Source organism: Delphinapterus leucas, chromosome 18, assembly GCF_059928025.1.
Source record: "Delphinapterus leucas isolate spDelLeu-1000000601 "Yukka" chromosome 18, BTC_Dleu_Yukka2, whole genome shotgun sequence".
Classification (NCBI taxonomy): domain Eukaryota; kingdom Metazoa; phylum Chordata; class Mammalia; order Artiodactyla; family Monodontidae; genus Delphinapterus; species Delphinapterus leucas.
In genome coordinates this window covers 30501562-30529049 of record NC_143146.1, presented here as the reverse complement: position 1 = coordinate 30529049, position 27488 = coordinate 30501562, and the positions used below count along the sequence as shown (strand labels likewise).

Genomic DNA, 27488 nt, shown 5'->3' with positions numbered 1-27488 from the left:
TTTGTAATGTTTCATTGCATTTGTAAAACCATACCAAATAACATTTGCTCAAAAAGAAGACTTAAAAAAAAAACTGAGGATACATGAAAGGTTTCTTAAATTTTGAGCCATTTCATGTAAAAAAAAAAACAAAAAACAAAAAACACAAGGAATAACTTCCTGAGGAGCTTTTACTCGGTGTGTTACAGATGATAAGTCTTCTAAGCATAAAAAACAAACCATGTTTGAAACATCAATTTTTTGACAAATGTAATAGATAACCACAGAAGTGACAGCTTGCATCATTTTAAACACCATTAAAATGTTAATATTTTATATATGACATATGAGCAAACAATGCCTCATGCTAACCTTGATTTGAGAAATATTTGACCATGATAACCTGATACATTTTTATAACTATTTCCAGAGTTACCAATACTGCCCTTAACAACAGTAGGTTATACATTCCTGTGTCCATTTTTAATAACCTTTAAGAGGAAAATTCATTTTTCTGAAGCTAACACTACTTTCATTTTTCAGAATAATACAGAATTTTCTCTCATTTGATGGTCTAAAATCTAAGCCCAGAGTTCATTAAAAGAAATGCTTATAAAACAAACCACTATCTGTATTTGGTCTTTATCTTGAAGAATCGATTCCAAAAGGGGAGAAGGGAGAAAAAAACATGTGAGTGTATTTCTTCTCTTTCATTAGGACCACACTGAACAGGAGCCTCTCAGAGTAATCTGTATCCATTCAAGCTCCAGGGCTCAACCACCTTACCTGCTGCAACACAAATCTTTGTCATGCATCCAAAGTCCTCGACAGCACAAAAACAATAGCAGAATGAGTATTACTCTTAACTTAGTGTTTGAAGCCATTTCAAAAGAATTAAAATATCTTACAATAGACTGCTATTCCAACAGGCCAGTAAAAATGTCTACTTAAAAGTCCAGATATAATCAAAAGAGAAATCGCACTACAAAAAATTCCTCCTAGATACCACTAGATGGCTTTCTAACAGTCTAGCTTTGCTTCTCGATATTTGCTTTATATTTCTCTATGATCATCAAGCAATTTTTTAAAAGTTAATAACAAATATCATTCTAAATATAATCCTAAATATAACTTTATTAATGATGTTTTTCCACAATGGACAAAGAATAAAATTTCCTCAGATTTTTTTTTTCTCCAACCTTCTCTAGATTATTCATTTAAAATAATAATAGTCATCTGCTATGTGCCAGTCATAGGCCCTGAGGATAAAGTGCTGAGTAAGAGCAGTTAAAACTTGCCCTGGTTAACTAGGCAAGAGCAAAGAACCATGAAGAAATGCTCATCCAGTAGATTAATTTTTTTTTTTTTTTGCAGTACGCGGGCCTCTCACTGTTGCAGCCCCTCCCGTTGCGGAGCACAGGCTCCGGACGCGCAGGCTCAGCGGCCATGGCTCACGGGCCCAGCCGCTCCGCGGCATGTGGGATCTTCCCGGACCGGGTCACGAACCCGCGTCCCCTACATCGGCAGGCGGACTCCCAACCACTGCGCCACCAGGGAAGCCCCCATTAGATACATTTTTAATGGGTTAAGCTATTTTTTGTGTTTGTTATTTAAGTACAGAAGTAAATATAGGACCGACAGAGGTTTCTGATCATATATTCTAAATGTCACCTCCTCTCTTATTCTGTCAATTTATGTAGTCATATATAATACACAGAATACACAGAGTCATTTGTATCATCCATTTCCTTATACTAACACATATAGTTGAGAAATACTATGGCGTACTGGGAAAAAGCCCAAGAACCATGATAAATAAACTGGAGTTTTAATACTTGTTCTGCCAGTACACCACTGTTGGACCTTAGGTTAATTTCCTTAGCCTCCCCAAGCCAGTCACTAACTCAGCTGCAGAATGAAGAATGGAGCTAAATAATCTCTAATCTCCAGTTCAAACAGTCTATGATTCTAAAATTATCCATTAATATTTAATATAATATTCTACTGTACATATTCCCAACTGTTAATGAAATACAATTTCATGCTTTAAATGTTTTAAGGAAATCATAACCATCTTTTTTCAACCTCTTTTTCTGTTTATGCATTAGTTCAAGATATACTCAACTACAAAAAACATAAATTCAATTCCTTTCAAAATCTATGGAAGCTTGAGTAGGCATACCATTTATCACATCAAACTTTTAAAAGCTATGTTAATAACAATTAATTGCATTTTTAACTTGAAAGAAAAGAAGATTCATTTCCTAAGGACGTTTAAAAATCGTATGTACTTTTCATTCTGCTAAGAACATAGCAATAATATATATAAGAATATAGCTGTTGGGCTTCCCTGGTGGCGCAGTGGTTGAGAGTCCACCTGCCAATGCAGGGGACACGGGTTCGTGCCCCGGTCTGGGAAGATCCCACATGCCGCGGAGCGGCTGGGCCCGTGAGCCATGGCCGCTGAGCCTGCGCGTCCGGAGCCTGTGCTCCGCAACGGGAGGGGCCACAACAGTGAGAGGCCCGGTACCGCAAAAAAAAAAAAAAGAATATAGCTGTGCCCTAGCAAACTAAGAAAATATTAAAAACTTAATTGAGCAATAGGTATAGTAAAAGGAATCTTAAGGCAGGTGATGAACACAGAAATGTGAATATCTGCCTGTACTAAAAAAAGGGTTTTTTTTGGAAGACAGCATAATAAAAGCAAGTCAGAGAAAAATCTAGATTATACATTTTCCAATAATCTTAAAAGTCAAAGGCCCACTTAAGCTAAATCTTTCATTTCATAAATGTGAAAAACAAGGCCCTTTTATGTTAATGATTTGCCCAAGATAATGGCATTAATAAATTTTTCAGATTTTGGTACCATCTGCACATCTCCCTGTCTATGATTCTATCAGCACTGGCGTAAATAACATTATTATTTTAAAGTCTGGAAAACACATTCTAAAGCATTTGGTATGCATAAACTTAGCAATAAAGCACTACAAATAGCACAATAGCTGTTATAAATTATCCATTTATAAATTTAATGATTTCAATATGATTTTTTAAATAGAAAATTCAAAAAACAGTAACAAAACATAGAAACCTTGATTTGATAATAGGTAATTGGTTGGAATGGATACAATATAATTTATTTGAAATAGGCATATTTATCATATTATGAATACAATTAGCCTGAAATTTGAAAATCATATTCGAAAAGAAGAGAATTTGCTTTTTCATATTTAAGGGTTTTTTTAAAGTAGTACATGATGATATTAAACTTTCAGTCATATTAAACACATTGACTTCATTATATACATTCTATTACCTTCTATTATTCTATCACCCAAATATACTCAAAGGATGTCTGATGTTTTAAATCTGCTAAACAAAAATGCAAATTTCTTAAGCTGGTCAGCTTCCCATGTCATAACCACCTCACGAAATAGCACTAAACAATTTTAATCAGTAGATATTCTGGTAAAAGTGTGTATACAGTCCGAGAATGAGTTTGAGTGTGTGTGTGGCGCGGGGGGAATAGTATTAACAAACGACACCTTTAGATTATAGTATCATATCATATGATATCATAGTCCTGTTTGAATGGCTAACCTTCAAGTTTCTGGTTTTCTTTTTCCATTCGAAGCAACAGGATTTGCTGGTGTATAGCTTTTCTCCACAAACTCCTCAGTTCCTCCGACTTTTTTCCTTCTTCAGCCTTTTCTGGGTCATCGTCACCAGACACGAATATAAGCAGCGGTTCCTCCTCCATGGGTGGGGCAAGAGGGGACAGTGGCAGCAGCTCACTCGTGTCCAGTCCATCTGCAGAGAAGAAAACAGTGAGAGGCATTCCTAAGTCGTAGCCCAGACTACAGAAGTTCTCTCTGGACTTGACGCTCTCTCCTCCTATATTCCACTTTTAAAGTTGTTCACAAAGCTGCTCTCCCAGTAACTGTCCGTTTCTGGAACTAATGATTTAAGTAAATTCGCTAGGCTGAATTCCCCTTCCAGATTTCCCTCTCCTAGTGAAACAAAAGTATATGTAATTTCACCACTTCTTCTTTCCGCACAAAATGACCTATAAGATAGGTGCTCTAAAATGACCTGGCCTTCCCCCACAGTTCAACACTTCTGCAATTTTTCTGGGTGTGTTCTCTGTGCAAAACAAAAAGATTACATCAGTAAGCATTAGTGACCTCCTAAGGTCTACACCTACCATCAGAATCTGTCAAGAGTAAAGCAGCTGAGCGGCTCTGGTCATGGCTCAGCTCAGCACTGCTCATTCCTGCAACACTATAACCCAATTTCCGGAGCTCATTCTCTCCCTCCATTCTAGACCATCTTTTTCACGGTTGCCAATTATTTTCCTATTAACAATCACGATTTTGTGTCTTAAAACATTTCAATGGATGCATATATTCCATAGAACAAAGTCCAAACTCCCGGGAATAGCACATAGACCGCTTCAGACTTTGACCTCAAGTAACCTTTCCAACTTCTTGTCTCCATCTGCCATCTGCTCTCATGATGCTGAATTTCTCATGACTCCCTGACCCACAAAGTTCTCTGCAATGACTCTAGAGCTTTTCTCGTCCCTTTTTCTGAAAGATGCTTCTCCCAGCAATGAGTTTAAAGAAATACGTAACTTTTGTGTAAAGCTTTCTTTGACCACCCCAGACAGAGTTAATTTTATCTGTAGAAATGTTTTTTCCTTGTTTTTTTTTTTCTTTATTAATTGACCTCGGCCCTTACCCTTATTATTTACTTTCTTAATAAATAATTTTTTTTAAAAAATCTTACTTTATGGATTGAATACTTAGCACATTTGAATTTTGGCTTTCTTGGTTTTAGAACTGCCCTTTAAATACCACACAATTTTGATTTGTAGGGCTCTGATCATATCTTCTTCCCTCTAGTTTCTAGGAATACAGTTTTCAGCCTCCAAACACATGAAATTTTTCAGTTGTCCTCTAATTCTTTCTCCCTTCCTCCCTCCCTCCCTCCCTCCCTCCCTCCTTTCCTCCCTTCCTTCCTTCTTTTTGCAGGGTGATCAGAGAATATAGTATAAATAACACGATTATCTGGAATTCATTTAAAAATCTTTATAGCCAAGTACATAAATATTTTTTACGACTGTTCCATGTGTGCTGAAAATGAATGAACTTTCTCTATAGGCGGCAAGGTTCTATACAAATATCAGATCAAGCTTGTTTAATTGTGTTTCTCAAATACTATCTACATTTAATTTCTCTATATTTAATTTTCAGAGAGGAATGTGTTAAAATCTCCCATGAGAGTTATTTATCTATTTCTCCCTCAGATTTTGCTTAGTGTTATTTTCTAGCTCTCCAAGCTATATAATTATGAGCGTTCTCACCATTGTTAAATCTTTTTGTTTATTGGTACATTTACTTTGCACCTTTGGGCATTTTGCTTTAATTTCTTCTAGGTCTGATTTGCAAAGAGAGCTGCCAGTGCTCTCTTTTGATTGATGTTTGCCTGGTGTATCTGCATCCACTTTTCTATTGTTAAATATTTCTATGTTACTTTGTTTTATGTGTGACTCTTGTAAAAGAATGTTGCTTTTCTAATAATAAAAAAATCTATGACTTCTTTTCTATCACTGTGCTAGTTCCCTATGCATTATGAAGCAGGCCCCAAAACACGTTTTGAAAATTCATTCATTCATCCATTCATCCATCCATTCAACATGATTTGCTGAATGTCTAATAGGTTCTAATGATATCTGACACATTAACCACTATATCGGATATAAAAAGGGAAGCTGTTTCTCTACTGTAATCACTTAAATCTCTTTGTACACAAAGCATCACATTCCATTCCCTAATTTACAATGCTAGTAAGGGGTAACTGTAGTAAGTATCACACGAACCCTGCTGCTGCATGGCCGAGGGAGATTTGTTCATGGGAGAGGCAACCCTAAGGAAGATGCGCTGCCGCCAGGAAATTCGGCGAGGAGTGACAGGGGTTCCTCCAACGTTCAGGGACTCATTGCTGCAGGTAGACGAGGTCCTTTTTCTCCCCTCTCCATCACTGTAGAAAGCACATAAATATATAACTTGCAAGGGGAACTGGATAACATGATCCTTCACAACAAAATGGCAGCACAAGCCATTCACAAGTTCTACCACGGGCAAGCGCAAGCCACAGGCAACATGGAGCGATGCATCACCAGGCACACTGGTCACCAAGGCCACCACATCCTGGGTCAGATGCAGTCCAGGCCACAGCCCAGTCATCAGAAGCTCACCTGTTTCTACTCATTCCATAGTAGCCAACCATTTCAGGTTCTAGCCTGAGCAAAGGAAGTACTTATACAGAGGAGCAAAGGTTGCTTGACTAATGAACTCATGCTTTCCTAAAATTGGCTAAAAACTAAAATCAGCAGTTATTCTAAACAACGTCAATGTTTCATAAAAGGCTCTTAAAGAGCTTTTCTTATAGCTCTTATAGGATGGCTGACAAGATAGCTTCCAGTTGCCTGTAACTGTTAAATCTGTCTCCAGAGTGTTAGCTACTAATAGCTGGATCGTGATAGAAAGTAACCAGAACAAAGGCAGAAGAGTCAACCTTGGGATTATTGTTAGGCGATATATTAAAGAAAAAAGCGCGGCCAAATGAGATTGGATAGGTTACATGTTAAAACATTAAGCAGATTTCTTTAGAGCAGGACTTCTTAGAGACTAAAATATGCTAGCATGCACTGTGATTCTCCAAAGGGATATATTATACAGAAATTCCCTAACTTACTTAAATTATTTGACCCCAGAATCAACTTCCTTAACTTTTTGGGGTGGTGAGGTAGGCAGCTGGGTATGTCACATCTTTCTACATTGCTGCTTTGGGAAACAAACATACAGAAATGCTGGTCTGCTCTAAGAATTTCATTTTCTAGGAAAGAGCACGCTAAATTCTGCTGGGGCTATCTGCAAGAAAAGGTCATTATTTTTAAAAAAGGTCATTATGACTCAAACTTAACTTTTGAGACCAATTACGTTAGCAGCCAAAATACCATGCAATAACTGTTGCTGCTCGTGGTGGGAATATTTTGCTCTTTTAAGTTTTAAAGTCTCTGAGCTTTCCTGAGAGAATGATGAAGACAACAATATTTACACGTGGTGATACCAACAAGTGAAGGTGTGCAACTTCTGATGGAACCAAGAAGTGTTAGTAGTTAGGGCAGAAAGGAAACTCAGCTAAAAAAGCCACAACCCCATGTACGTACTCAGAGGAACTCACTACGGCGAAGAAAATCAAAAGTCCGAAGAGCAATTCAGCCCTTACCTGTCATCTTTGTATTTACTTTGTGTATCCATACTCACCGTTATCAGGTAATTCAGTTATTTCTAATCTTGATCTATCTTTCTGGAACTACTGCTTCTAGATTAGCTATATTAAGTTTAAGAAAGAGACGTAGCTTTGAGCTGCTACACAGACAGCAAGTGACATGCTGGACCACGATACTTCAGAAAGCAGCTGATACACACATCCCAATACAGTAAAACGCACTTTGTTATGTATCCTGGATAAAGTTATAACCCTAGTATGTGTCCACAGTTCACAGCTCTGCCATACTGAATGAATATATCCACCTTCACTTCCCCTTTGGAAAGCATTAATTCAAGTATTTCGTTTTTGGGAACTACGATTCAAACGTTCTATATACAATAGTTACATCCTAAGAAACAAGCTTAACCTACCCTGTATCTTCGTTTGTGTAACACTATTTCACTGGCAGTTATGTGCTGAATGCCCAACTCAAGGATGGATTTCTAGCTCCTGCTGCAGCAACTGGCTATTAATAGTAAGCACTCAACAAATATCCATGGAATAAATTAATATTGTAAAACCATTAAAAACATTAACTCAGAAGGGTAAGTAAAATGGACAAAAAATATTGGCTAGGCTAACATGTCAGGAATAAATAAAAGATCTACCTTCTTTAAACCCTTTGTTGGTAGTCACAGCATTTTACGTTTTTCTTGCAAAAAGTTCTAATAGCTCTGTTTCCCAAAAGCACAGACTGAGGTGTCGATGGCACTGGTAGGTATTGACGATGACAGTACTGGTAATAAACAACATAAGGCATCTTTTTTCCAGATAGTGAAACAGCTATATAAGGGTATCTAATTTATAATTTAAGCCTAGAAAGCTAAGTGAAATACATATGTAGAAGCAACCATTTCAATGCCTCACAGGATAAGTGTTCAATAAATAGTAGTTTCTCTTGACTTTTTAGTACCTCTAACAACAAAAATAGAATAAACCAAACCTAAGGGTTCTGAAACATTTATATTTTAATGCTGGAATTAAAACATCTTTTCCAATTCCGTGTAAATGACATATCAAGCATTTGGGTAGTACTAAATTGCCTGTAAAATATACAGTTTTGGGGGAAATAGGCTATAAAATTGGTGCATGGTGTACCCTTACATTAGCCCAATATTACAGATTTGAAAATTTCATAACATCTAAAACTTTAAATCCTGTAATCTAAATAAATTGCCAAATGATACATTTTCTTCATATGTCTGGAATTTAATGGCCAGTAACAAGCCAAAAATTAGCTGTCAAAAATATAAGATAATGCTATACTAAAAGGAAGTACTTACATAACAGACCATTGACCCTTTATCATGTACTAGAAAACGACATCCTGAAAAAGCAGTTTGGTGGCCAAGATAAGGCAAAAGCTGCCCTGCTTCATCTAGTAAGAGAAATATGTCTTCCAAAGTCAGGGTCCAGATAAGGGTTTCAACAGTCAGTGCATATATGCAACTTACAGCAATTTACTTTTTGATTTACATTTAATCAGCAACCTGACATTCCTAAGGCAGTAATTTTAAGAATCAAAACCAAGTGAAACACTTCTGTGCATCAAAATTCTTACATCTCACGTTGGAAACTTTGCTGGGCTGAGGGGGGAAACTTTTTGTTTTGTTTTTTGCTTCTTTACTACCACATTAGTTTTCACTTCAACTTCTCCTTTAACTAATCCTAGGCAAGCAAAATGTCCACCTTTTGAGTAAAAATAAAACAAAACAACGTGTGGCATTTATTGTAGTAATAATAAAGCAAATACAAAAAGACATACTATGTGCCAGGCATTATTCAAAGCATTTTACAAGTATGAACTCATTTCAACCTCACAGCAACCCTATGGGGTAGATGGCACTACAACTCCCATTTTTAGTGAGGAAATTGAGGCAGAAAGAAGCTAAGTAATTTGCCCACAGTCTCTGGAATATAAGTAGAAGGGTCACAATTCAAACCCAGGCAGCCCAGAATACAGACACTTAGGCTCTGTACTTTACTATGTCAATGTAAATACTCTTCGCATTAGTTCAGACAAAGCTCTATTGGTTCATAAAAATAAAGCTGTCAGGACTCACAGGATCCCCCACATTTCTAGTGGAAAAAAATCAGTCTCTAATTAGCATTAAGTCTTTAGGTCAGTACTTCTCTTTCCATGTCTTAATGGAAGAATGTCATTTATTTTCGCAGAGAAATAATTTCAGAGTATTATTACATTACATGTTCATTTATGTAAATGCCTCACTTCGTTTTCTTTGCTTTTGAAATCATTGCATTCCAAAATGTAAACACTTTTTTATTTTTAAGTAGGAAGATCAAATCAAAAACACATTAATATATATACCAACATACATTGGTAAATTAATTATCTTTACATTTTTTAAATGATGAAGCAAATAAGAACCATTACCTTATTTTTTCAAATAATCTTTTCCCTCCTTCTTTTGTATTTTGGAATATCAATACATGCATTATAAAACTGTTTCCCAAGAGACATATCCAGGAAAAGTATTCTGTGCCAACGTTACCTCTATGAAAATTTGTTAAATTAAAAATTAATAACTAGGAAGGAAATACAACATAGAGAATGTCCATCTATTTTTGTATTGGTATATTCTACATATACTTTCTATTACCAGTCACCAATTAATCAAGAACCACAATCCACAAACAGAAATGAGAGCTTTATAAGGGAAGAAAAAAATCCTCTACTATGTGTATCTCGGTGTAAGCTGGGAGGCGCTTCCAAGTCCTTCTGGACACAGCATCTATCAAAAGCTACGGATATGATATGAACCTTCCCACAGAGCTTCAAGATAACTTTTTAATATATCCTTGACCAAGCAGTTATAGCCTTCAGCTATTACACTAACATTACACTTCTTATATTAACACAGAATTTTTAATGCATACTTACTTGCCTGCTTTAATAAAAATTAATTCCAATAACAATAGCACTGGACATGGCACAGAATGAAGGTGTTTTAGTGACCACGCACAGGGACTCAACTTTAAGAAGGATGCAGTCATGTTTTATTTCCCACCAGGGCAACACACACACTTTTCACAAAGGTAAATAAACTCTTAGGCCAGGACCAGTTTTACAAGGCATTGTTCTGCGGGGCAGAAGCCCCCATCTCCCAACCCCCTTATTAGCACCCATCTAAAACTACCAGTATCATGAAGTCCTAATAAATGTCTACAAGCTGATTGAATCTATATCTAAATCACAATGTATTACACTCAAGATAGAAACAAAACTTGATGAATGGCATAGCAACCATTTAACAGAAATCTGAAAAGGCTTTCTCTCTGTAAATACCTCAAGAAAGGTTACATGGAACAGCACAGTGTTGAAACTTGAGTTTCTTCCACAGGACCCATAGTACAATTTAACTCATAATTGCTTTAGGTGGACTAATAGTTTACCTAAGCCCTGGCTTCAGCTGGGTAAGAATCTGTCATCCTATGGAAAATCTTTACTAATTAAATACAACTGAGAATGAGCTCGTCTAGTGGAAACGAATATATAGCATCTGAGCTGAGTCAAAAGAGATAGATTAATCAACGGGTAAAACAAAAACAGAACAAAAACAAAGAATTTTATTTCCTAAACTCTACACTGAATGAAAAACAATTTAATTAAGTTTTTTTGCATTGGAATTTAAAATATATCTGGGTAGCTCATTTGCATACTCACATCCTTATAACCTAAGGTTATGAAAATGACATCAAGCAAGATATTAAAGCTCCTTGGGGCTCAGTCTAACCCTATCTAAAATAAGGAAATTATGGGCCAGATGACTCCTCAGATAATACACAGACCTAATTCTATGTTTGTAGTAGAACCTAGAAAGACACACAGTAAAGCCTAACATTTCTGTTGGGCTTTAAAATGTAGATAAGAAATTATTATTGAAATGGTCTTACACCCAACCATTAAAAAAATGTAAGTCAATTACAAGTCTCAAACAAGTCACTTTTTATCTTATCAATGTGGCCAAAATAATTTTTTTCCTTTGAATATCTCATTCTAGTCCAATCTTTGATGCTGGATTTTACTCCCACTAGAAAGAAATCTAAATGTCAGTGGCCCCAAACAGGAAGATGAGGATATCTGTTTTCCATTGGGCTTGTGATATGAGCAAAGCATAGAAACTAGAACAAAGTAAAGAATAATCATTTTCAGTTAACTTGTTCGTAGTGATTCTGGACATTTACCACAAAAAGCATACGGGTCAAGAGGAAGAAATGTCATCACAGATGTGGTCAGACTTCCATGATGAGGAAGTAGGTGTTTTCCTGTGTGCAGCCCAGTGGGAGGTCTGGAAGGCCTCGGCAGTGTCTCAAAGTAACCAGTGTGTCAGGAATTAAGATGAACAGAAGTAAACTAATAATTCTCTTCAGTGAAAACCAGATTCGATTTTATGAGTATGTTTCTTTTAGGGTTCTGCTTTCTGCATCTTCTTGGGATTTGAAATAAACTCCTCTAATATACATATGTACCTCCAAACCAGCAAATTAACTTCCATTAGTTCAAAATTTTAATTACTTTTTGATTGAAGGCCACAGCACAGTCCTAAAGAACTCAACATGGAATAGACTAGAAACAGGATTTCTATTTGCAATCAACCTTTTATATGATCATTCATGGCGTCACATTTCCCCTACTATAGACCCTTCACAGCATTGGAAGGATGGCATGCATTGAGGAGACAGCCAAAACTGATTTTTTTAAATCAATGGTGATAATCAGTTGGAAGAATTAATAAATTTTTAAGCAAAAATATTTAGGCCTCTAATCACCTTGATTCTAAAGCAGTGTGCCGTCTAGTACAACAGGAAAACAAGGAACAGCATTAACACAGAGAAAGAGAGATGTCCCAAACCAGGATTTAGAATAAAAAGGCATTCCCGTCAGACATGAATAAAGCACAGACAATTTCAATAATGCACCATAATGAGTGATTACACTATTTTTCTCAGTCAACATGAGAGAACTATAGAACCAAAACTACCATGAAGTACTTACCAGCAAAAATCTATTTTCTCATTGAAAAGTTTTATAAGCAGAAGTAATGACTATCATTTGACCAATGAATTTCAATATAAATATTTTGAAAATATAGGTTTAAAAGCTAAGAAGCAATAAGGAGGAACAAAGATGCTTGTTTATAAAATGATATATTATATTTGATAAATGGATGTTATATAAATATACCACCTCATCATACACAATGATATTTTAGCTACTACACAATGAAATAACATTAAATTTTTAAGAATTAATTTGAAGGTAAAACAAAACATATGTATACTCCCTTTCCTTTAGCATCTCAGTGCTGTGCAGATGAACCTACTACTCAATAAACCATGATATTAAAAAGATCTTGGCTTCTTTTTCTCAGCCTGCTTAAAAACAATAATCTACATGTTTTTAATAATTCCGAATTGTGGTCCTGGAGAAGAATGCCTAATCTGAATTTAAAATTTCAAATTAACATGCTCTTTAAATAGTATTTGTTAGCCTATGTGCTAACCTACCATATACCTTACTTGACTATGAATATTTAGAGATCCACTCTATGCATCTAATAAGATGTGAGTTACCCAAGTGAAAAGAAAATACCTGGTGTGGGAAGACACACAGTTAGCATCTCCCCACAACTAGGGCACCTGCCGGCCACTGGTAGGGGACTCTGATGCCCAAGGAGACAGGAGGAACCCCAAAGTGAACTGGTAGGACGAAGGGGAACTGAGGGGGGAGGAGAAGTGGAGGCCAGACAGGATCGACACCCCTGAAGCTGGGGAGATCAGAAGAGGCAGGTGGGAGAGACCCTCAGGGAAGAGCAGGAAAGGAGCGGAGGGCAATCGCCTCACCCACTCGGGCCAGGGAGCCTGCTAAGCTGCCAAGCTGGTACCCCCCATCCAAAGCCCCATCCAGGCCGCGTGGGTCCTGGGGGCATAGGAGGGAGGCCAGGGAGATCAGGAGAGGAGGCGGGAGGGGCCCTCCAGGAAGAACGGGAGAGGAGTGGAGAGGTTGATTGCCCCACCCACTCGGGCCAGGGGAGCCTGCTGAGCTCCCAGGCTGGTCCTCTGCCCTCCAAGCCTCCCCAGCCCGGCCGAATTGGTCCTGGGGGCTTAGAAGGGAGGCCAAGGAGATCAGGAGAGGCAGGTGGGAGGAGCCCACCGGGAGAAGCGGGAGAGGAGAGGAGGGCGTTTGCCCCGCCTACTCAAGCCCAGGAAGCCTGCTGGGCTCCCAGGTGAGGTCCCCTGCCCTCTGAGACCAGGGCTGGGGGGCACGCCTGGGCCCCTTCTGTTCCTTGAGCCTAAGCCCCACCCCCCACAGCTGCCAGGGCCTTTTCCAGCCCTGTGGGTCCTGAGCATTGGCCCTGCCCACCACTCAAACCTCTCCCTTGCTTAGGCCCCGACCTCCACAGCCAAGGTCTTCTCCCCGCTCCCCCACCCTTTTTTTCTTTTCCCTCCTCCTCTTTTTTGCTATTGTGGTACTGATGTACCTTCCGGTTGTTGATTCATCCATATTTTTATTTTTATATTCTTCCTAATGTATCTATCAGTTTCCCAGTCTAATTTTAGTTTTTACTTTGTTATTGTTCTTTTTTTTTTTTTTGCCACCCCAGGCAGCTTGCAGGATCTTGGTTCACGAGCCCAGGGTCGGGTGGAAGCTCCTGCAGTGGGTGCTCTGAGTCCGAACCACTGGACTAACAGAGAACCTAAGACCCCAGAAATATTCATCAGAGTGAGCTCTCATGGAGTTCCTCATCTCAGCACCAAGACCCACCTCTACCCAACAGCCTAAAAACTCCAGTGTTGGAAGCCTCAGGCCAAACAACCAGCAAAACAGGAACACAATCCCACTCATTAAAAAAAAAAAAAAAAAAAAAAAATTAGATGACAGAAAAATACGTCACAGATAAAGGAGCAAGGTAAAAACCTACAAGACCAAATAAATGAAGAGGAAATAGGCAATCTATCTGAAAAAGAATTCAGAGTAATGATAGTAAAAATGATCCAGAATCTCGGAAATAGAATGGAGTCATGGATTGAGAAAATACAAGAAATGTTTAACAAAGATCTAGAACTACAGAAGAAACAAACAGAGATGAACAACACAATAACTGCAATGAAAAATACACTAGAAGGAATCACTAACAGAATAACTGAGGCAGAAGAACGAATAAGTGAGCTATAAGACAAAATAGTGGAAATAATTGCCGAGGAGCAGAATAAAGAAAAAATAATGAAAAAACATTGAAGACAATCTCAGAGACCTCTAGGACAACACTAAACGCACCAACATCCAAATTATAGGGGTCCCAGAAGAAGAAGAGGAAAAGAAACGGTCTGAGAAAATATATGAAGAGAGTATAGATGAAAACACCCCTAACATGGGAAAGGAATAGTCACCCAAGTCCAGGAAGCACAGAGAGTCCCTTACAGGATAAACGCTAGGAAGAACACACCAAGACACATATTAATCAAAGTAACAAAAATTAAATTCAAAGAAAAAAATATTAAAAGCAGCAAGGGAAAACCAAAAAATAATATACAAAGGAATCCCCATAAGGTTATCAGCTGATTTTTCAGCAGAAACTCTGCAGGTCAGAAGGGAGTGGCAGGATATACTTAAAGTGATGAAAGAGAAAAACCTACAACCAAATTACTTTACCCAGCAAGGATCTCATTCGGATTCAATGGAGAAGTCAAAAGCTTTCCAGACAAGTAAAAGCTAAAAGAATTCAGCACCACCAAACCAGCTCTATAACAAATGCTAAAGGAACTTCTCTAGGCAGGAAGCACAAGAGAAGGAAAAGACCCACAAAAAACAAACCCAAAACAGTTAAGAAAATGGTAATAGGAACATACATATTGATAATAACCTTGAATGTAAATGGATTAGATGCCCCAAACAAAAGACACAGACTGGCTGAATGGATACAAAAATAAGACCCATACATATGGTGTCTACAAGACACCCACTTCAGACCTAGGGACACATACATACTGAAAGTGAAGGGATGGAAAAAGATATTCCATGCCGATGGAAATCAAAAGACAGCTGGAGTAGCAATACTTGTATTGGATAAAAGAGACTTTAAAATAAAGACAGCTACAAGAGATATGGAGGGGCACTATAAAATGATCAAGGGAATCAATCCAAGAAGAAGATATAACAATTATAAATGTTTATGCACCCAACACAGGAGCACCTCAATACATAAGGCAAATGCTAACAACCATGAAAGGAGAAATCGACAGTAACACAATAATAGTAGGGGACTTTAACACCCCACTTACACCGATGGACAGATCATCCAAACAGAAAGTAAATAAAGAAACACAAGCTTTACATGACACAATAGACCAGATAGATATAACTGATATTTATAGAACGTTCCACCCAAATGTGACAGAATACACTTTCTTCTCAAGTGCACATGGAACATTCTCCAGGATGGATCACATCTTGGGTCACATATCAAGCCTTGGAAAATTTAAGAAAATTGAAATCGGATCAAGCATCTTTTCTAACCACAATGCTATGAGATTGGAGATCAATTACAGGAAAAAAACTGTAAAAAATACAAATACATGGAGGCTAAACAGTGTGCTACTAAATAACCAAGAGATCACTGAAGAAATCAAAGAAGAAATTTTAAAATACATAGAAACAAATGACAATGAAAACACGATAACCCAAAACCTATGGGGCACAGCAAAAGCAGTTCTAAGAGGGAAGTTTATAGCAATACAATCTCACCTCAAGAAACAAGAAAAATCGCAAATAAACAATCCAACCCTACACTGAAAACAACTGGAGTAAGAAGAACAAAGAAAACCCAAAGTCAGTAGAAGGAAAGAAATCATAAAGATCAGAGCAGAAAAAAGTGAAACAGAAATGAAGAAAACAGTAGCAAAGATCAATAAAATGAAAAGCTGGTTCTTTGAGAAGATAAACAAAATTGATAAACCCTCAGCCATACTTATCAAGAAAAAAAGGGAGAGGGCACAAATCAATAAAATTAGAAATGAAAAAGGAGAAATCACAACTGACACTGCAGAAAGACAAATGATTATAAGAGACTACTACAAACAACTCTATGCCAATAAAATGGACAACAACAAAGAAATGGACAAATTCTTGGAAAGGTACAATTTTCCAAAACTGAACCAGGAAGAATTAGAAAATACAAACAGACCTATCACAAGTAATGAAACTGAAGCTGTAAATAAAAATCTTCCAACAAACAGAAGTCCATGACCAGATGGCTTCACAGGCAAATTCAATCAAACATTGAGAGAACAGCTAACACCGATCCTTCTCAAACTCTTCCAAAAAACTGCAGAGGGAGAAACACTCGCAAATTCATTCTATGAAGCCACCATCACACTGATACCAAAACCAGAAAAAGATATCACAAAAAAAGAAAATTATACAACAGTATCACTGATGAACATAGATGCAAAAATCCTGAACAAGATACTAGCAAACAGAATCCAACAGCACATTAAAAGGATCAGACACCATGATCTAGTGGGATTTACCCCAGAGATGCATGGATTCTTCAATATATGCAAATCAATCAATATGATACACCACATTAACAAATTAAGGAATAAAAACTATATGATCATCCCAATAGATGCAGAAAAAGCTGTCGACAAAATTCAACACCCATTTATGATGAAAACTCTCCAGAAAATGAGCATAGAGGGAACCTCCCTCAACATAATAAAGGCCATATAGGGCAAACCCACAGCAAACATCCTAGTCAATGGTGAAAACCTGAAAGCATTTCCTCTAAGATCAGGAAACAAGACAAGGATGTCCACTCTCTCCACTCTTATTCAACATAGTTTTGGAAGTCCTAGCCACAGCAATCAGAGAAGAAAAAGAAATAAAAAGAATACAGGGCTTCCCTGGTGGCACAGTGGTTAAGAATCCGCCTGCCAATGCAGGGGTCATGGGTTCGAGCCCTGGTCCGGGAAGATGCCACAGGCTGTGGAGTAACTAAGCCCGTGTGCCACAATTACTGAGCCTGTGCTCTAGAGCCCACAAGCCACAACTACTGAGCCCGTGTGCTGCAACTACTGAAGCCTGTGTGCCTAGAGCCTGTGCTCCACAACAAGAGAAGCTACCACAATGAGAAGCCTGCGTGCCACAACTAGAGAAAGACTGCGCACAGCAAGAAAGACCCAACGTAGCCAAAAATAAAAATAAATTTAAAAAAAAATTACAAATTGGAAAAGAAGAAGTAAAACTGTCACTGTTTGCCGATAACATGATATTATACATAATAAATCCTAAAGATGCCACCAGAAAACTACTAGAACTAATCAATGAATTTGGTAAGGTTGCAGGAGACAAAATTAATGCACAGAAATCTGTGGCATTCCTATACACCAAAAATGAAAAATCAGAATGAGAAATTAAGGAAACACTCCCACTTAACACTGAAACAAAAAGAATAAAATACCTAGGAATAAACCTGCCTAAGGAGGAGAAAGACTTGTACTCAGAAAACTATAAAACACTGACGAAAGAAATCAAAGATGACATAAACAGATGGAGAAATATACCATGTTCTTGGATTGGAAGAATCAATATTGTGAAAATGACTATACTACCCAAAGCAATCTATAGATTCATTGCGATCCCTATCAAACTACCAATGGCATCCTTCACAGAATTAGAACAAAAAATTTAACAATTTGTATGGAAACACAAAGGACCCCGAATAGCCAACGCAATCTTGAGAAAGAAAAACGGAGTTGGAGGAATCAGGCTCCCTGACTTCAAACTATACCATAAAGCTACAGTAATCAAGACAATATGGTACTGGCACAAAAACAGAAATACAGATCAATGGTACAGGATAGAATGCCCAGAGATAAACCCATGCATACATGGGCACCTAATTTATGACAAAGGAGGCAAGAACATACAATGGAGAAAAGACAGCCTCTTCAATAAGTGGTGCTGGGAAAACTGGACAGCTACATGTAAAAGAATGAAATTAGAACACTACCTAACACCATACATAAAAATAAACTCCAAATGGATTAAAGACTTAAATGTAAGACCAGACACTATAAAACTCTTAGAGGAAAACATAGGAAAAACACCCTTTGACATAAGCCACAGCAAGATCTTTTTTGACCCACCTCCTAAAGTAACGGAAATAAAAACAAAAATAAAGAAATGGGAGTTAATGAAACTTAAAAGCTTTTGCACAGCAAAGGAAACCATAAACAAGACAAAAAGACAACCCTCAGAATGGGAGAAAATATTTGCAAATGAAACAACAGACAAAGGATTAATCTCCAAAATACACAAACAGCTTATGGAGCTCAATATCTAAAAAACAAACAATCCAGTTAAAAAATGGGTGGAAGACCTAAGCAGACATTTCACCAAGGAAGACATACAGATGGCCAAGAGGCACATGAAAACATGCTCAACATCACTAATTATTTGAGAAATACAAATCAAAACTACAATGAGGTATCACCTCATACTGGTCAGAATGGCCATTATCAAAAAATCTAGAAACAATAAATGCTGGAAAGGGTGTGGAGAAAAGGGAACCCTCCTGCACTGTTGGTGGGAATGCAAATTGATACAGCCACTATGGAAAACAGTATGGAGGTTCCTTAAAAAACTAAAAATAGAACTATCATATGACCCAGCAATCCCAGTACTGGGCATATACCCTGAGAAAACCATAATTCAAAAAGACACATGTACCACAATGCTCACTGCAGCTCTATTTACAATAGCCAGGACGTGGAAGCAACCTAAGTGTCCATCGACATTTGAATGGATAAAGATGTGGCACGTATATACAATGGAATATTACTCAGCCATAAAAAGAAACGAAACTGAGTTATTTGTAGTGAGGTGGATGGACTTAGAGTCTGTCATACAGAGTGAAGTAAGTCAGAAAGAGAAAAACAAATACCATATGCTAACGCATATATATGGAATCTAAAAAAAAAAAAATGGTACTGATGAATCTAGTGGCAGGGCAGGAATAAAGAGGTAGACATAGAGAATGGACTTGAGGACATGGGGTGGGAGGGCAAAGCTGGGGCAAAGTGATAGTAGCATCCACATGTACACACTACCAAATGTAAAATAGTTGGCTGGTGGGAAGCAGCAGCACAGCACAGGGAGATCGGCTGGGTGCTTTGCGATGACCTAGAGGGGTGGGATAGGGAGGGTGGGAGGGAGGCTCAAGGGGGAAGGGATATGGGGACATGTGTGTGCATATTGCTGCTTCACTTTGTTGTGCAACAGAAACTAAAACAGTATTGTGAAGCAATTATACTGCAATAAAGATCTATTAAAGAAAAAAGAAAATTACATACCTTACTTGACTATGAATATTTAGAGATCCACTCTATGCATCTAATAAGATATGAGTTACCCAAGTGAAAAGAAAATTATATTTCATAGTTTTATGGACCTTCTTTCTATTCTGAATAGTTCTAGATATCATGGTAATTGTGTGCATATGATGTTTTCTCTGAAACCAGTAATAATGAGAGATGTAGAGTTCAGAAATTACTGACATAAAACCACACTCTTGAATATCCTCATTCTTAGGAAATTCACACTAAAGTATTCAGAGTAAAAGGACATGATATCTGCAACCTACTCACAAATGGCTTAGAATAAAAAAATATATGCATATATATATGTATGTATGTACGTATACATGTACAGACTGATAAAGCAAATGTTAAAAATTGATGAATCTGGAGAAAGAGTTAGCAGTTCTCCATAATATTTTTGCAACTCTCCTGTAAATTTGGAATCGTTTCACAATACCAATTTTTAAAAAACTCTCTCCAAGATTCTAACTAGTAAATTTATGTCTAAGTGACTTACTAATTGAAATAAACCTATTAAGAGTGAATTTTGTCCAATAATTTTACTACTGTGTAGATAGTCATCAATAATGCATGGGTATGTACCACTATAGGCATATATAATAATATCCAGGGAGAGTACACTTTAAAAACCAAAAGACTAGAAATAACCCATTCATTTGTCCACTGGCAAATGAATGCACTGTGATATAGTAAATGAAATACTATCCAGCAATAAAAATGAATGAACTGAAGTGCACATAAAAATAGGAATGAATCTCATAAATTAATTTAGGTGAAGGAAGCCAGATATAAAAGAATTTATGCTGTATCATTCCATTTATAGAAAGTTTAAAACCAGGCAACACTAAACTGTGGTATTTGAGGTCAGGATGTGGGGTAGAGATTGGGTGGGAAAATGCGAGGAGCTGAAGGTGTGCTGGTAGCATTCCATGTATTGACTGGGTTGGGGTGATGTGGGATGTTCACTCTGTGATAATCCATGGAGCTGGATGCTTACGATTAGCGTACTTTTTTTTTCCGGTATAGTTTTTAGTGATTAGCGTACTTTTTAATGAAAAATGTAAAGTGTCTTTTTGGCTTATTGATTCTATGCTGTCAAATTACAAAACAGCATACAAAAAGTAAACAAAAACATGCCAAAAAGTGCTCTCTGATTTTTAGAACTTCTCAGAGCCAAGAGAACACTACAAAGTACAGAAAATACGATGATTTTTAATGATCCTATAAATTTAAAAGTTCTCCACATGTTTAAATATAGCATTTCAAATAAGATCACTGCAAAGGAGCACATTTTTTTTCAATACGAAACTAAATACTTGGGCTTCCCTGGTGGCGCAGTGGTTGAGAGTCCGCCTGCCGATGCAGGGGACACGGGTTCGTGCCCCGGTCCGGGAGGATCCCGCGTGCCGCGGAGCGGCTGGACCCGTGAGCCATGGCCGCTGAGCCTGCGCGTCCGGAGCTTGTGCTCCGCAATGGGAGAGGCCACAGCAGTGAGAGGCCAGCGTACCGCAAGAAAACAAAACAAAACAAAAACAAAAAAAAAACAACAAAAAAAACTAAATATTTATCCTCTGACTTCAATATCCTCCTATTAGAATGAGGTACAGAAGGCTTAAGGGAAGCTAGGCACAAGAATGATACATACATCTAGGCAGAAACTACCAAAGATGAACATATAACCATACATTAAGAACTATAAATAATCTTTTTTTTAAAAGTCACTGCTTTTGTACTATATAACCTATTCACAGCTAGTCTTTGACCTTCTTATGGCTGTTCCTAATTGTCACCTCAGGCATGGTTCTATTTCTGGAAGGAAACAGGGATTCTCCAGATGCTCACTTTAACATAAACAGGAAATTGCAGATGGGTGTCATTGAAAGCACTGTATTCTTAATAAGTAGTACTATGGAGATGAGGCAAACTGACATTTTTATATGTGTACATCCTCAGTTCTCTAAATTCATTGCATATTCCATATACATTATGCTATTTTTATGGCTATCTTCCTTTAAATCTTCTCCCATAAGGTTGTCGCTGAAAAACTCTTTAAAATCGTCTTCATCAACTTTCTTCGCTAGCAATTCAATGTTTCAACATAATTTTGTACTAATTCAGAGGAAGGTTCAGATTCAAAATTTTATTAATCCAATATTAATCATCTTTCTTGGGATAAAAAAATGGACACACATGGACAAAAGTTATTCAGGGATAATTCAAGGGTTATTCTAATTTAACTAGTTACTGTGGGTTACCTAATTATATGCTAACTTTTTGGATTCCCTAAGTCTAAAAGAAAGGAGGCCAAAAGAATACCCAAGAAGATTTTAGTGGCACACAGGCTAGTTGATAGCATGTATTCCCCTCCCTGACTGCAAAAATTGCCAATTATCGAACAATAGAAACAACCCAAATATCCATCAGCAAGAGAGTGGATCAATTCTGGTGTATTAAATGGAATACTATACAGCAATAAAAAGGAATGGCTCAAGCTACACATAAAAATAGGAATGAGGGCTTCCCTGGTGGCACAGTGGTTGAGAGTCCGCCTGCCGATGCAGGGGACACGGGTTCGTGCCCCGGTCCGGGAAGATCCCACATGCCACGGAGCGGCTGGGCCCATGAGCCATGGCTGCTGGGCCTGCGCATCCGGAGCCTGTGCTCCGCAACGGGAGAGGCCACAACAGGGAGAGGCCCGTGTACCGCAAAAAAAAAAAAAAAAAAGGAATGAATCTCAGAAGCTTCTAAGCCAACAACAACCCCTTGAGAAGAGTTCCCAAGTTAATCCACCACTTTCCAAAGGCTAGAATATCCCACTGAGAATTTGCATGATCAGTAAGATTTTATAATTTCAAAAAATTTTAAAGGCAATTCTTAAAAAAATCACTATATTTAATTTTGTGTAGCTATAAGAGCAAGGAATAAGATTGAATAGGCTACACGTTTTCAATTCTGGGGACAAAAAACAAAGCAAAATCAAATATCTACAAGATTCAAGAGCCCCCTCATGTTGTCTGAAAGAGTTGCCATCGACATGATCCTATACCCGTTATGTGTCTTACACTGAGATTCAGAAAAGAAGGTCTATGTCATTGAAAAAATCAGAGAAACATCTAGGAAATATTCTATATACTTAAAAATAAAGATATATCATATCCATTACTTTAGTATAGTTGTTTAAATCAGTGGCTTTTGGGTTCCATAAGATATGTCCAGAGAAGCTAAGAAAAAAAGGCATGATCAGGGGAGGTTTGCTTAGTATGTGTTAGCACCAGGTCTTGCCCCAAACAAAACAAGGCTTAGACTCTGGGGCCAAAGGCAAAGAAACACACAAATAGTACAAAAAAAAATAATCCCTAAAGTAAGATAATCATGTCATCAAAAAGCTCTGAAACACTGGTTTTAAAAGTTTTCTTCAAATTAATTGGAAATGAAACCAATATATTAGAAACAGGTTACAACAAGCACAACATACGGATGCATTCATGTCACTCTAAAGTTAACTAGCCACTTCTTAGTAACATATCAGTATATCACTGCAGAAAATGTTGCTTTGCAAACAAAGGACACTGATCTCACCTGATTTCATTTTCATACTGTGGGGACAGTCTACCTGAATTCTGGTAAAAGCTTTTCAGGAAAGAGGGGGCAGTGACGGAAGGGGCAGAGAAGGAAGTGTGAAGACTTGGAAGACTGGAGGAAGAATTACTCTCCTTGTGCATGCGCCGAACTGATGAAAAGATGCTGGGTACAGAAAATACAGCAAATTCGTCTTAATTTACATTTTGGCACAATCTTCATTCACTATGAAATAGCATATACACAGGTTCTCGCTATTAATGTAATCAGGGCTGAATTTATATGGAAAAAAACTTATATGCATGCAGTTCTCTATTAGATGACTATGACCTAGTTCATTGTCCACAAACCGAATTCCTCATCTATGCAGCGTGTCTAAGCATATGTGTTTGTCTCTAAAAAGCTCTTAACAATTTTAGGACAAAAAGTGTTTGTTTTGACACGCAAAAGATACTTCAAGGGGGAAAAGTAGGAAAGCACAAATAATTACAGGAAACAAGTTCCAGAAGGAAAAACTGATTATCAGTAGTTCAAAGACTTAATTATTTTAAAGATATAAACCCTTCTAAAAATTTAAGAACAACATGTTTGGTTGTTGGAAGTCATCATAATCATAATACCTTTGGCTTAACAAACGTTAATGTCCACGTTCTTTTCTTGCAGCCTGTGGAATTGTGCAGCCATGGTTTTATCTGAATCCCTAAATCTACAAAGTTTTTTTTCCAGAAGATTCTTTTCATAGCAAGTTTTTACCATGATATAAATAGCATCTTTTCATATTGACAGAAATTCTTTGAGCATATACTTTATGAAATGTGGAAAACATAAGGAAAAACAGACATCATTAATAGTTTAAAATAATTAATGTTTTAAATTCTTGAAAATAATTTTTCCTGGAAAAAGAGACTTAATGTCTTGGGTAAATATAAATGATCATTAAAAATTTTCATATATACATGAATACTTAATCCTTTTTCATAAAAGAAAATCTGAGGATAATTAGTTCTATTAATTTACTTTATTTTTATATATCCTAAATATTTTATTTTTTAATATCAAATTATTCAAAAAACAACAATCAGCATTCAATTGCATCCTTAAAAGAAATGCTGGTAAATTTGATAACAACTAATATAAAAATTAATCTTCTTTTTACTTAGAGTTCTGTTTGTTTGGTTTTTTTTCTCTCTGACTGGAACCCCTATCAGACCGTTTCCTGAACCAAACTCATAGGTAACAAAGAAAAACAAAATTAGTTCTAGGATATAAATTCTGATTTGTACTACACGGTAAGAAGTATAATCATTCTACAATTCCAAATTTACCCCCTTTATTATCTCTTACCAAATGCCAAATGATTTCGTTAAATATTTTTTAAATACCATGCAAGATAGTTTCTAACGGATACCTCCTGTCAATTATGGTATATGTATTCTTCTTTGTAAACATCATTTTCTTCTAGATAAAATTTTTAACAATTTTCACATTTGGCTTTAATTTATTATGAAATAAAACACAGCCAATTTTTATCTCATGTATAAAAGTAATGTAGGTGATTTTTTTAACCCCTGTGCTTACAGGAAGTTCTGCTATGTTATTTGCAAATTTGCTGACTGTTTCATGAAAGCCATCGTCAAAGAGACACTGAGGAACATGCGTTGTCAGAGGTTTTTCAGACAAAACAACTGCCTGATATCTTGTTTTCTCCATTTTTCTGGGGAAAAAAATATATATATTTCCATCCAAAATGCTTTAACTCTTCTCTTTCCGGGTGCCTTAAAGCTTGCCTGTTTCCCTTAGTAACGAAGGTTTTTATAATTCCATTTATTTTTCTGAAAACTAAATGTTGGCTACAGCATGAAGTCACAATAACTCTTGACTCCACGGTGGTCAGAAGAGAGTGACAGGAGAATTTTGTTCCAGCTTCTGGAGAGAGGTTTGGACTCACCTGCACTGTTCGCTGGAGCTATGCCTCAGAAGAGGGGAGCGAAGCCCGTGAGCCTTCCCATCCTGTAAATTCAGCTTTCTCTTCGTGCTGGAAGGTGGGTGGCTGAACGTGTGGGCCCGTCTTCGAAACTGCGGGGAGTCGGAATCCTCTTCAGGGAACGTCTGCCAAGCTGAGGACAGTGGGGAAGCTGGTGGGGTCCCTGGCGGGGAGTCTCCTGGGGAGCAGTCCTGAAACGCAAGAAGCCAGGCCTTTCTTTCCTACACCGATCATGGCAGACCTGCTCAGAAGCAGAGCTCAACCGTGACAGGGTGCCTCTTCTTCCTCCTGAGTCATGACAAACTGTTGGAGGTTTTTTTTGTTTTTTGTTTTTTTTACTCAATCCATGCTGAAGGCTGATCACTATCGCCACAACCCATTTCTTCTGATAAGCAGCTGTAAGACAGCATCCGTAAAGGTAGGCCAGAAAGTGAAAGGGGTGATAAGAAGAGGTATTCTTTCCCCTAACCCTTTGTGGTAAAATGCTCTACAGCTACTGTACTGCTCTCACTGTTGCCAGAAAGATGAAAAGAGATCCTGACTGAAAGAGGGTGGAGTCTGTATTTACGTATCTACTGATTTCCGTGACATATCGGTTGCATGTTTCCTGTACTGTCAAAACAATATCACAACGCTTAAATGTCCAAGTCTCATGGCAAAGATTTCAAGAAAATAAAATAAAGCCTGTTAAGTATCTTCCCTCACCATGGATGCTTCTATCTAACTACGTGTTCCCTGAGGTAAAAAATTTTTTAAAAGACATGAAAAACAGGAAATGAATGAAAAGTGAGCTATGCCAGAATGCCTCTCATATTGCATGGGTAGACATCATAAATCTTTCAATTTAGACAAGTATGCTGTTTATACTTTCCAGAACAGGCTCCACTGTTGAAATGTTTAGCTTGATAAACTTTGGTTAGGGCTAATCGACTCATAACTGGACTAAGTCCTCAATTCTACCAACACAAAGTTTAGTGAACATATTTTAATATTTTTCCATTAAAAAAAATAGGTTGCATTTGCCTCAGGTTACATGTTACAGGAAACAGGAAACCAAACCTACTGAGAATTGTCTATGAGATAAAGAAGAGCCTAATGTTGCAGTTAAAAGGGTTAAATATGGGGGAGGGGGAAGTAGTAAGAGGAGAGAACAAAAGATAAAAAGATCACTGTATAAGTGCAATAATCATACGGCTCCTTTTTCTATGGCCTTGGATCAACAGTTGCTCAAATATTGTCCCCCAAAGTATACTATCTCCAAACAGTAAAAAGCCTGACAGAGCAGAGTCAGACAGCAAGGGATGTGTTCTGTCCCAGCAAGAGAAATCCTCAGCTGAATAAAGAGCAACATGCTAATAGCCAGAATCTTCTTTAAAATAATAAAGGCTCAAATAGTTACTTTTTAGAAGTCATAAAGAGCTCATAACAAAATAACTAAGCACGCATATCATCATATTAGTGTTGGTTTTTACCAAGTTGCAATAGTAGGCAAAAAGGGAGCTCTGCTTAGATACCTTCTCTGAAGCAACACTGTTGGATCGTTCAAAGCTGTCCACACTTCCAAGCCGACCTCTCATTCTGTTCGCTCCCTGAGTGAAGAGAATAAAATTCAATCGTTCATAGGGTTTGAATTTTTACTTGAAAACTATAAAAGGCAGTTGCCTCTTCATGTTAGCATTACATTGATCCTTTTGGGGTTCGCTCAAATTTGTTGGCAGTATTAACAGCCATTCCAGCATGGCAAAGAGAACTGTCTGCAATCTACTTCCGTTACTTCTAAATCATCCATTAGATAACCAGATATTCAGACCAAGCTTACTGAAGTGACTTTGGTTACAAAGTCAAACATTATTCACCCATAACATCAGTGAGAGTCCCATGAACTTGGTGTCACATACAGATAAACACCCATGTGGAAAGTACAGCACAAAAAACCACAACAGTTATAAAAGAAAATGGTTTAATACATACAACCTCCCTACAACCTAGATCATAATTTACATTATAGGATTATAATAAACACAGGTTTAAAAAAGAAAACTGCATCCTAAAATGTATGGATTTAGCTTCATTCATTATTCCATAATGCAAAACTACTTCAATAAAGTCTCTCTAGAAGACTAGATAAAAGTTTGCTTCAATATTCGTGAATTGGTTCTCAATTTTCTTTTCTCACAATTCTTTGGTGATGATCTAAGTAAAG

The 27488-nt window shown here is 37.4% G+C and overlaps 1 protein-coding gene across 9 annotated transcripts in view; it reads right to left on the bottom strand.

The window, feature by feature from the left end:
- Positions 1-27488, bottom strand: part of TBC1D4 (TBC1 domain family member 4) — a 247029-nt gene that overhangs the window by 22276 nt on the left and 197265 nt on the right. For 8 of the 9 annotated variants that reach the window (XM_089899442.1, XM_089899441.1, XM_022577030.2 and 5 more), the window contains 4 exons: positions 26800-26874; positions 25250-25476; positions 5861-6021; positions 3580-3789 (listed from right to left, as the gene is read on the bottom strand). In XM_089899442.1, coding sequence (XP_089755568.1) covers positions 3580-3789; positions 5861-6021; positions 25250-25476; positions 26800-26874 — 673 coding nt within the window. Of the gene's footprint in view, positions 1-3579; positions 3790-5860; positions 6022-12108; positions 12133-23301; positions 23467-25249; positions 25477-26799; positions 26875-27488 lie in introns of all 9 variants that reach the window. The other variant, XM_022577034.3, reaches the window with a different exon arrangement.